Source organism: Podarcis filfolensis, assembly GCF_964270895.1.
Source record: "Podarcis filfolensis genome assembly, chromosome: 17".
NCBI lineage: Eukaryota > Metazoa > Chordata > Lepidosauria > Squamata > Lacertidae > Podarcis > Podarcis filfolensis.
This window is the reverse complement of record NC_139621.1, coordinates 4,893,767-4,905,849: the sequence shown is the minus strand read 5'-3', so window position 1 is coordinate 4,905,849 and position 12,083 is coordinate 4,893,767. Positions and strand designations below refer to the sequence as shown.

Sequence of the window (12,083 nt, the reverse complement as noted above, 5' to 3'; positions counted from 1 at the left end):
TTCCTGGTACACCTCCTCCTTCTGGTCGCGGACTCTTCCAGTCAGGTCGGCTGTCTGTGACTCTTAAAAGTGTCCACACAATCTATCTAAAGCAGGGATGGAGAAGTTGCAGCTTTCCAGAAGTTGTTTGACTCCTAACACAGATAATCTTGGACCATTGTGCCTGCTGGCTGGGGCTGATGGAAACAGGAGTCCAACAATATTTGAAGAGCAACATGTTCTGCATTTAAAGCAACCAACACAACTTGCCTCATGTTCAGCTGGTTACAGAGCAAGATGGCTCTTTCCAAACTTAGTGACAGAGCAGCAGAGATCATGTTCCCCTGTGCAGAGACTGTTAAGTTGTGGGCGAACATAGCAGACGACACAGTGATTCTCCAAACAGCTCTTGTTTATTCACAGGTCAGAACTGAACTGAAGGGTTCAGCCAGCCTGCTTATATAGAGCTCCAGTACAACGTATCTGTAACAACTTTCTGTAACTATCCAATCACCGAACGTCACTTTCAATCCCTTATTTGCATATGTGGACCTGAGTAAAAACTATCTACAGTATGCCCCTGCTGACCCAGGGTGAGAACTTCAGTACATAACAGAGACATTTAAATATCCAGAGTTCTGCAAGAACAGCCACAGATATGCTGATTGCAACCAGTACGCAGGTGGCTTTTTAAACGGATTAAGGAAATAAACGTAATGGAGGCCATGGCTACTCCCCATGATAGGGTGGTGCATCTTTGAATAAAAACAATAGGTGACAGCCATCTTCTGATCCAGCAAATGTGCATGTGAGATAGACAGAGAGAGGTATTTGTGGGCAAATTATGTGAAATTTGCAAGCACTAACAAAAGAAGGATGTTAGGACATGTGTATAAAATAGGAGTTACCTGTATGAAATCAAAAGTGCTCATGAAGAACCAAGAGAAGTGGGGGGTCCTGGGTTTCCCTCTATTTCTCCCTGCCCTCATTCCATAATCTAACCAGTACAAGTCAACATGATTGTTTATCCCACACAGTGGGCAGTAGAAATTTAGGCATTTAGGTGTTGTTGTTTTAAAATATATATATTTATGCTTTTACAATAAATTAGTACACCCATTTCACATTATTCTTCATTATCCTTCTACATTGTTCAACTTCCCTGCACTTCCCTCCATGGGTTCCTTCTTACTCTTAGTTGTGCTACATATCCTTCCATACCTTCTAACTGATTTAGCTGCTCTTCATAACTCTGGTCCTACTTGGAGATTTATATAACTGTTATAATTCTTTAAATATTCTCCAAAGTTTTCCCACTCCTTTCTTATGGTGTATTCATCCTGGTTTCTTATCTGAACTTTTCTTACTAAATCCTTTTTCTTTATCCTTTTTAAATATCTCATTTCTTTGATGGTACTGAAACCAGTCATTGATCCAATCTTGTATGTCTTCTCTCTTTTTTAGTATTGGTTGGCCTTCTTTGAATTCTATAATATCTTTATAAGTACCTCAATTTCCTTTCATATTTATCTTCTTCACTGACGCTGCTTCCATGGGTGATAGCCAGTTTGGTCCTTATACCCAATCCAAACCAAAAATAGACTTCTTCTAATTATATGCTTTAAGAACCATCTGTGTACTCTAGCCTTGTCATAATATAGATACACATGCCAGCAGTACCGTAGGTCAAATTCCTCCAAGTCCAGTAAGCTAGTATTTTTTAATTCCATACAGTCTTTTACCCAACTTAGTCATACTGCCTCGTAATAAATTTTTAGATCAGGAAGGCTGAATTCCCCCCCCCCTCTTGTATCTGTTAAAATTTTGAATTTAATATGTGGCCTTTTCCCTTGCCATATGAATTTCAGCATATTTGTTTTTCATTTTTTAAAGCAAGCATAGTTGCTAATCACTGGTATTGTTTGAAAGAGGAACATCATTTTAGGTAGGACATTCATTTTGATTGTTGATATTCTTCCCAGCAATGATAAGTTCATAAGTTCATTATTCCCCATCTCTCCATATCTTTTTAAATTTCATTCCAGGTTTTGGTATGGTTATCCTGAAAAATATTTAAGTTTGTAGTCGAAATCCATATTCCCAAGTATTTTACCTTCTTCACTATTTAAATCTCCGATATGGCTTCTATTGTTTCTTTGGTTTGGGGATCTAATTTTTTGTTAAAATCTTCATTTTTCCTTTGTTGATATAGAAACCTGCCAAGCTTTCAAAATTTGTTATAGTTTCCAGGGCTTTGGGTACACTCTCCCAGTGGATTTTCTAAGGTTAGAACCACATCAACAGCAAAAGCTCTTAGTTTATAATTCCGTTGTCCTACTCAAATTCCTCTAATTTCTGTATTTTCATATATATTTCTTGCCAAGACTTCCAACGCTAAGATAAATGGTAAAGGCGATGAGGAACATTCTTGCATTTTGGGTTTTTAGCTTCATTGCAAGGAGGGAGGTGTGCTTCTTTCAAAAATCAGAGGATTAGATGAGGACCAAAAGGAACTGTGTAAATTCGCTAAGACTCATGCATTGAGGAAATATTTCCCTTCCTTCCACACATCCAATGAACTGGGGAGTTTTCTGTTCCTCTGTTTAGGAAGCTTTGACCTATTTTTGGTTTCTTCTCTGCCAAGGAACACTGCAGCAGGTACAAGTAGCAACGCTAGTCATTTTGCAGTGACCTTCTTCTGTCCCCTTGGCGATCTGGACCCATCGTCTATTTACGCAGCATATTTGTGGTCTGTTTATTTTTTTTCCAGAGCCCTCATCAAGTGCTGAAAACAGGACACGGGCTCTTCAGAATATTTTGTTTTCATTTCATCTTATGGAGTAGCGAGTGAAACTGGCCACCCTCCAGTCTTGGATGCATGGACAATCAAGGCTTGTATCAGGATGAATGCTACATTTATAGGTCCTTTTTATGAAAAAAAGAAAGAAAAAAGAAACCTAAGTTTTAAAAGCACGAACGAAAGGGATGCCAAGGAGGCGTTCTCATCCACAAAGCCTTCCGCAAAGACGAGGCAGAACTTTCATGCCAGTCACCACCACCATGGAGCAGCTCCTGGGATATTCTTTCTCTCTCTTCCTGATCCTGTCACCTTTATGTAGCACAGGGCACCCTATTCAAATCCACATACCTTCTCACGAGGTAAGTCCTGCTGGGAGCCAGACAAATGTAAGGGTGAAATGATGCTTGACTGGTTTGTTTTTGTTTTTTTGGTTTTTGTTTTAAGAGGACTACTGAGCGGTCAGGTCAGCTGGAGGCAGTAGTGCCAAATAGTTCAAGAGCAGTGGAAAGGTTGAATAGAAATATTCCTGAGTTCTTCTCCTGCCTTTGAAAAATCAATGGGTTCCAAAAGGTGGAGAAGGGAGGGGAGGAAACACTAGTGAAGTGTCCTCTTTTCGGATCAAATTGCCTAGGATTGTGCAATGCAGAATAGACAAGTGGGTGAATCTGTGTTGGAAGTATTGGTGAAGTAGGATGCTAACATTAGGGTTACACAGAACTCCTTCTTGGGCAGAATAAAGAGTCCACTCTCTCTCTCTTTCTCTACAGACAGACTGCAAAGCTGGGTAACAGCTTATTTCCATTCTGCTAGATGAAGAGTTCTGAATGACTCAAAATCTTGCATACTCTTCTTCCAACGGAGTCTGGTATTCCCTCACCTATTTTGTGTTCCTTATCTAATGGGACCAAAAACGGTACCATCTTGACATCAAGCAGAATACAGAGATGCCTTGATTTTCCATCTCTTCCTCCCACCCAGGAATATTAGTTTTCAGTTTATTCAGGCTAAGAAATTAACTCATTAGCTCTGACCAGCTGTAGAAGGGGGAAGCTACGTGCTGTCTGAAGTATTTCTCATGCCCTCTAGTACTGGACTTCGTTGTTGTAGCTGAGAGGAATCAGAGTCCCTATTTGCTACATAATTCCAGGCAGTCACCATCAGTGCGATATCTTGGTCCAAATCCAGTCCATGGCAGCTGCGACTTATTTCCATCCAAACTTTGATAGACCAAAAGCCACAGCAGGTGCAGCCCATGAATGGCAAGATTTGAGAACAAGCATTAAAAAGTGGTTAGTGTCCTAGAACATTTTTTACCACGTGAAGCAGTGCCTGCAATGAAACAAATTAGGGAAAGTTGTCTCCTCTAATCTGACATCTTCTGCTGTTTTTTACTTCTTAAAATCATGGTTAAATTAACTGGACCTCCAACGTTAATTTTAATGCTTCTTCACCTCAGCTCTTTCTAACTACAGAGAAACTGTTTGAAAAAATAAAACGTTACTAAAAATATAGATATTTTTCAGATCCATGTAGATTTGGCAGTGCTGCCCTAGAATGACGCGATTTACCCTATTTCATAAAATCAAGGAAGATATGGAAAAGGTTTTGTGTTCTAAACAGAGCAGGAAACAATATTTCTGGCACAAGAAACTTGTCAAGATCTTCTCTGTGGCTGAATCTTTAAAAAAAATCTGTTGACAGCATGTCCACACAGATAACCAACCTATAAAGTTCCCATCAAAACAAACACATCAGGTCAATATAATTTATGATTAATGAATAAGTCTCAATTTATTTTACAGTACCCCCCATGTTTTTAAAAAATAACTTGATTTGTATCTAAATGAAAAATCAAAATACTAAGGAGTTTCATCCCTGCCTGATGTCCTTCCAGTGTGGAGAGCCAGTGTGGTGTAGTGGTTAAGAGTGGTGGACTCATAATCTGGTGAACTGGGTTTGATTCCCTGCTCCTCCAAATGCAGCTGCTGGGAGACCTTGGACTAGTCACCCTTCTCTGAAGTCTCTCAGCCCCACTCACCTCACAGAGTGTTTGTTGTGGGGGAGGAAGGGAAAGGAGATTGTGAGCCACTTTGAGACTCCTTTGTTGTTGTTTAGTCGTTTAGTCGTGTCCGACTCTTTGTGACCCCCTGGACCAGAGCACGCCAGGCACTCCTGTCTTCCACTGCCTCCTGCAGTTTGGTCAAACTCATGCTGGTAGCTTCGAGGACACTGTCCAACCATCTTGTCCTCTGTCGTCCCCTTCTTCTTGTGCCCTTTCCCAACCTCAGGGTCTTTTCCAGGGAGTCTTCTCTTCTCATGAGGTGGACAAAGTATTGGAGCCTCAGCTTCAGGATCTGATCTGTCCTTCCAGTGAGCACTCAGGGCTGATTTCCTTAAGAATGGATAGGTTTGATCTTCTTGCAGGGTAGTGATAAAGTGGGATATCAAATCCAAACTACTACTACTACTACTACTACTCCTCTTCTTCTTCTTCTTCTTCTTCTTCTTCTTCTTCTTCTTCTTCTTCTTCTTCCCACTCTCATTAGCCGGCATGTCAAGTGGGATTGGGGCCTCGGTGGTGGCAGACCCTCCTCCTCTTTGCCCATTCTCCAGCAGCTGTCACAAGCTGCCCAAGGGAGGAGGCCAGCAGCAGCAGCAGCGATGGAGAGGTTGTTGCCACTTGAGACAAGCACTGGCTCATCCTTCTCCCTGAGCTTGGCTGTGGCAGCACTGGCAGGGGGGAAAAGGACATTCCAGGATCAAATTAGAAGCCAGGATGGCTTTTGTAATTCCCGGACTGTCCCTGGAAAATCGAGATACTTGGAGGGTTTGCTAGTCATGCTGAGTGGGGCTTATGGCTTATGTAGTCACAATACATTGATAGCTATCGATAAATTATTTTAAGCATTTGTGCACCACTTTTCAGCTGAAAACATTCCCAGAACTACGTACAGGTCAACAAAGAAAAAAGCAGTCCCTACCTTCAGGCTTACAATCTCAGCCACTCTCAGCAGCAGCTCTTCAGCTGAGCTTTTATCCAACTGTGCTACATGGTTGTTGTTATGTACTGAAGTTCTCACCCTGGGCCAGCAGGGGGATACTGTAGGTAGCTTTCACTCAGGTCCACATATGCAAATAAGGAATTGAAAGTGATGTTCAGTGATTGGATAGTTACAGAAAGTTGTTACTGTTGCGTTGTAGCTGAGCTCTATAAAAGCAGGTTGGCTGAACCCTTCAGCTCAGTTCTGTTCTGGCCTGTGAATAAACAAGAGCTGTCTGAAGAATCGCTGTGTTGTCTGATATGTTCACCCACAACTTAACAGCTGTCTTTTATTTTTATTTCCCCCCCAAAAAATTTATTGATTTTCCAAAATTTATAAACAAACAAACATAAATCCTAACTGTAATTATTCCACTCTTAATAACATTGTTATGTGACTTCCTTGAATCCCCCTTGCTGAATTCCAATGTATATCATTGTAACAGTTTTCCAAAACAAATTTCTCATAAAATTTACTTAATCAATTAACGTCTGTCAGAGCTGCCCTAGGTCCCAGCTCACAGAGGACCAACGCTGCTTCGTTGTTAAGTATAAAAGTCTTTATTGAAGTTCAGTTTCACTTCCAGAGCCGCAGCGCGCAGCCCCACGTCTCAACTGTCAGACCACTGATGCTCCGTCTGAGTCTCCGCCCCCTTGACACCAATTTAAGATCCTAGCCTTGCTCCACCTTCTTCGCTGCTCCTTCCTCCTCTGGGTCCGCCTGCCCGCCGGGGTTCCGCCCTTTCTAGCCTCTTCTCCCGCTGATTCCCCTGAGGTTTCTCCCTCCCTCCGGCGGGCTTTAGGAGCTGGTTCCCCATCCGGGTCTCCTGCTGTTCCGCGCGCCTGCACATTTGAACTTGGCGCGCGCGCCCAGCCAGCAGCTTTCCTCCTGACCGTTTCACTGCTGCTGTCACTGCTTCCCCCTTCGGGGGGGCTAGCTGCAACTGACCTCCCTTCCGTTCCCCCACTCTCCGATGGAGGCGTGGTCACCCCTGACTCCCTCTCTGGAGGAGACGCTGGCCCGGACACATGTGACTCTTCCCCCCCACTACGCTCTGGTGGGGAAACTGGTCCCGATCCTCCACTGCTGCTTTGGGGTTCCCCTCTGGCTCCTTGTTCCTGGTGCGTCCCCCCTGGGACCCCCCTTGCCCTGACCATCGGCACCCCCTTCTGGGAATCTTCCGATTCGCTGGAGAAGCTCATGGAATCTCTCGGGCCACTGTCATACTCCCCTACGCTGCCCTCGGATTCTTCCCCTTCGCTCTCCCAATCCTCTCTCCCCAGTGCTCCTGCTCCTGATTCCCTGACAACGTCTTTCTTTCTTTTCATTTTAACTTTAAACATATTGTTCTATAACATCACATATTTAAATCCTAAACCTATCTGGTATTTGCAAGTATTTCTATTTAAATTATCTTAGCATATTTAACTAAATAGTCTTTGAATTTCATCCATTCCTCCTGGTATTCCTCCTCCTTCTGGTCGCAGACTCTTCCAGTCAGGTTGGCTAGCTCCGAAAAGTCCATCATCTTCATCTGCCATTCCTCCACTCTTGGCACTTCAACAGTTGTCTTTTAATTGGAGATGGTGAGCCAAACTTGAGCCCAGGAGAACCACAGGCCCTGCCTTCAAGGTGGTCAGCTTTTGTTTCCTTGATCTTTGGGGAGGTGGGCTGAGCAAGTGAGCTGGAGACATTGTTGATGCTAAAATGGGGTGTGAGTCCCATTAAGAGTCACAATAATTTAAATTAGAACAAAATATTTACTCTTGAAAATGCATGATTTATTCTGGAACCCAAGGCCTATGCTAGCTGAATCTCCACTCAGAATAAACGGCTATTTGTTTTCAGTAGGCAGAGATCATAACACTTTTTCCTGAGCTTGCAATCTTCAAAGGGGAAAGTAGTTGCATGTTTGGAAAGAAATGGCTGGCTGAGCAATGCAAAACAAAGTTGGTAGAACTGGAAATGTCACCTGTGGTGGGGATGGCATGACCTGAAAGGAAGCAGGCAGTTCAGTGGATTCCCTGAGGTAAAGAAGGCAAAGCTTGCCTGACTTTCAGATGCGTAGGAATATAACTTTTATGGACTCTTTGAAGACACCTGGCAAGATGAATTAGGAATATACAGAAGACAGGATGAAGAAATATGAAGGAAATTGTCAATTAGCCAATGAGTCAAAACACACAAACTGGTCGTTTTGGCACACCCCTAGAACCTAAAGTTTTGCAGATTCCAATGAGAGGCCAAGGGGCTCCAAGATTTGTGCAAAAGAGGGAATTACAGCAGGCATTGACTGCTGAGAACAGGCTAGAACTGGTGTACACACAGTCCAGCATGGTGCTTGCTGAAAACTGTACCTGATAGAAGAAGGGCAGATGACTCTCTTTGACTATAACATGGCAGAAATAAATGTCTGTGTCTCCACATCCCCAGCCACCGTCCAGTTGACCGAAACCAGACAAATTTTCATTGTAAACAGATTTTATAACCAAGGCTTTCAAAGGAAACTACATATTCCTGTAAAACAGACTGACTCTGTGGTTTGGCAGGTTGTAATCTGGAGGAAACGGTGTGACTTTTTGCTGTTGTTAATGAGGTCTGGTCTTTCTTAAAGACTGAAGCTCACAGTCTGGGAATTCTCCTAAGCACATATGAAACTTAAGAGTACTGCCCTGAATTTGACCAAACTCTTATCTAGTCCAGCATTTTGTTTTCCACAGTGGCCAATCAGATGTCCATGCGAAGTCCGCAAGCAGAAAGAAAGTCACACCCTGGATCCATAACTGTCCCTGGAACATCAGGATGCTTGCAGCTCAAGCTCTTTTAACCACATTCATCCAGTGACAGCTAGCATATTCTCTTCTACATTTCAATTTCGTAATCATTCCAGTATTTGGGAGACACTTGATTACACCAAAGTAAACAGATTTGCTTTGGGAAACTGTTTGGGGACAGCAACCCATGCAGTTGCTTGTAATTTAGTTTGATCCAGCACATTCACTTTTCCTTTTGAAAGAACAAACTCTTTTTGTTTTCTTCCACAGAGGTCTACACGCCAAGTGAAGACCCCCAAAACAGAGGTAGGTGATCATGTTGGATTACCAGTTAATTTATTACTGATCAACCATCCTTTTTTTTTTACCACAGTCATGTCACTGCAAGGTTTGTTATGCAAAGGTAGCAGAAAGAGGTGCTAGAATAGATTGCGTTGCTTTGTCTGCGGCTGGGGGACGCCATTTTGAAATTTTAAACAAACCCCAAATTTAAAACAAACAGTTACCTGCAACGGTACCCACAGGATTTTTTCCCAGGGTGGGGGGCAGGCAAAGTAAAGCACACGAAGTGGGGAGGAGGAAAGTTTCTCATCAATACACACACAGAGAGAAGAAAAGCTTCTGTTCATTGAGCCTTGTATCTCAAGTTCTACAAATGTTAGAATTTTAAGGTGGTGTTCAACTAAGGGCTTGTCCACACTTCCGCTTGTCCTGCTACTTTCCCCTGGGAAAACCCACTGCCTACTGCTGAATGTCAATTGTTTTTTTCTGTGGATTGACATTAGTTCTGATTCAAACAATGGGCTTTCCTGGGAAAAGTGGTTGATGAACTGCACCACAAAATTATTTGTTTGCTTGCTTGTTTGTTTGTTTATTCAGTTTTCAGATCAAAGTTTTACAATCACATATCCAATACAGTGGTACCTCGGGTTACAGATGCTTCAGGTTACAGACTCCGCTAACCCAGAAATAGTACCTTGGGTTAAGAACTTTGCTTCAGGATGAGAACATAAATGGTGCAGCGGCAGCGGGAGGCCCCATTAGCTAAAGTGGTACCTCAGGTTAAGAACAGTTTCAGGTTCAGAACGGACCTCCAGAACAAATTAAGTTCTTAACCCGAGGTACCACTGTATATAACATAAAAACAAGATTCCAAAGAATCTCCCTTTGTGGGTCCTATTGTTATTCATTTCCTCTTGCATCTTTTATGATAATCCAAATCTTTTACAATTATGTCCAAAATTCACCATTAAACCACAAGTGTTATTCCAATCCTACTAACAGTTTTAACTGTTTACAATGGTTTTTAAGATAAATTATAAATTTTCCCCATTCCTTATTAAAATTTGGGTCTTCCTGATTTCTGGTTCTTCCAGTCACTTTTGCCAATTCAGCAAAGTCCATCAGCTTAATCTGCCATCCTTCTCTGGTAGGGACTTTATCTTCTTTACATCTCTGGGCCAATAACATCTGCGCAGCCGTAGTCGCATACATAAGTAGTCTTTTCTGCTCCCTTGGGATTTCGGCACCTAGGATTAGAGTGTTGGACTATGACCTGGGAGATCAGGGTTCGAATCCCCACTCAGCCATGAAGCTCACTGGGAGACCTTGGACTAGTCACCATCTATTTGCCTAACCTACCTCACAGGGTTGTTCTGGGGATGGAATGGGGAGGGGGAGAACCACATACACCACCTTGAGCTCCTTGGAAGAAAAGGTGCTATATAAATGTAACAAAGAAATAAAATAAAGAAATAAATAGAGGCTAGCATCTTGAGTGGTTGTAGACTTACTGATTGAAAGGATGGAATCCAGCAAGGTTTCTTTTTAGGGAAAACACAGATATATCTGTATGGGCCTCAAATGACCATGCATTAAATTAATTCACCATATATATTTGGGTCATGTAAATATACCCATAGGATTGGATCCAATGAAGTCGTCCCTCTCCCTTCCCTGTGCACGTCCCCAAATCTGCTCTGGGTTTTCTCCTTCTGAGAAGATTGAGGGGCACTAGGGGGGCATGTACACAGGGGGAGAGAGTGGACATCTCATTGCATAGGCAGAAGTCCTCGCACTACCGAGACAGCTCTGTTGGATACAAGCCATAATTTTATCTGCGTAACTGAGTGTCTCTTGGGGATGCAAAATAGCTAAGAAAGGGGGAACACAACACAACCTGTTTTGTCTGGAGTCAACCACTTACCACAGTGGTGTCCAAACTTTTTTCAAAGAGGGCCAGATTTGATGAAGTGAAGGGCCGTGAGGGCCGACCAAAGGGCCAACCAAAGTTAGGATTGAAGTTGCTGAGGTTTTTTAAGGACATGGGTAGGCAATCGCCCAATCGCCTTTTAAATCCAGTCCGCAGACAGTCCAGGAATCAGTGTATTTTTACATGAGTAGAATGTGTCCTTTTATTTGAATTGCATCTCTGGGTAATTTGTGGGGCATAGGAATTCATTCATTATTTTTTTCAAAATATAGTCCGGCCCCCCACAAGGTCTGAGGTACAGTGGACCGGCCCCCTGCTGAAAAAGTTTGCTGACCCGTTTTAGGATTTTACCCCCAGGAAATAAACTGCCACAGGGACTGGATTAAACCAACCAGCGGGCCAGATTAGGCCACCAAAACTGACTTTGGACATGCCTGACTTAACATTAAAACTTTAGAAGAAGGAATGGCTTATAATTAAGGGCTACCTGCAAATGCTGATATTTTGTGAACTTAAGCAATCAGCCAGTGTGGTGTAGTGGTTAAGAGTGGTGGACTCGTAATCTGGTGAACCGGGTTCGCTTCCCTGCTCCTCCACGTGCAGCTGCCGGGTGACCTTGGGCCAGTCACACTTCTCTGAAGTCTCTCAGCCCCACTCACCTCACAGAGTGTTTGCTGTGGGGGAGGAAGGGAAAGGGGATTGTTAGGTGCTTTGAGATTCCTTAAGGTAGTGATAAAGCAGGATATCAAATCCAAACTCTTCTTCTCTTCTAATCAAATGATACAGATATTAATGTCTGCATGAATAAATCAGCTTGAAAGGCTGTAGTTGGAGCTGTTTCCCCCCTCTCCACCCACAATCCAGCTCTATTCTGTGCAGCTGGGGCCCCACACAAAGCAGGTGTGGCAAGAGGGCTTGGTCCTCCTTGGAGGGTTCTCATGGTTATTTTCTGCAAGTCCACCTACCTCACGAATGATCCAGGTAACACTTCTCAGAGGGCTATTTATGGCTGATATTAATTCTTACTCTCCTTTTGGTTTTCTCTTCAGCTCATCATTTCCAGTTTCTTGGTGCGCTCAACCATTGTGTCTCGCTATGCCTCCACCCAGGTGTGGACTTTCATGAGCAACCCACACACAGAGGCAAAAGAAGCTTTCTTTGATCTGGACCTGCCCACTTCGGCCTTCATCTCCAACTTCACCATGTGAGTCTAAGCTAGCGGAAGGCACCATAACAGAGCCATAATTTTATGGGACTGAAAGGGATGTAGCTCAGTG

At 43.1% G+C, this 12,083-nt stretch overlaps 1 protein-coding gene across 1 annotated transcript in view; it reads left to right on the top strand.

Moving 5' to 3' along the window:
• The first annotated feature begins 2,618 nt into the window (after positions 1-2,618).
• Positions 2,619-12,083, top strand: part of ITIH6 (inter-alpha-trypsin inhibitor heavy chain family member 6) — a 30,737-nt gene continuing 21,272 nt past the window's right edge. Inside the window, 5 exon segments of the mRNA XM_083592915.1 lie at positions 2,619-2,925; positions 2,928-2,939; positions 2,942-3,138; positions 8,865-8,900; positions 11,856-12,010. Coding sequence (XP_083449041.1) covers positions 2,883-2,925; positions 2,928-2,939; positions 2,942-3,138; positions 8,865-8,900; positions 11,856-12,010 — 443 coding nt within the window. The 5' untranslated portion in view covers positions 2,619-2,882.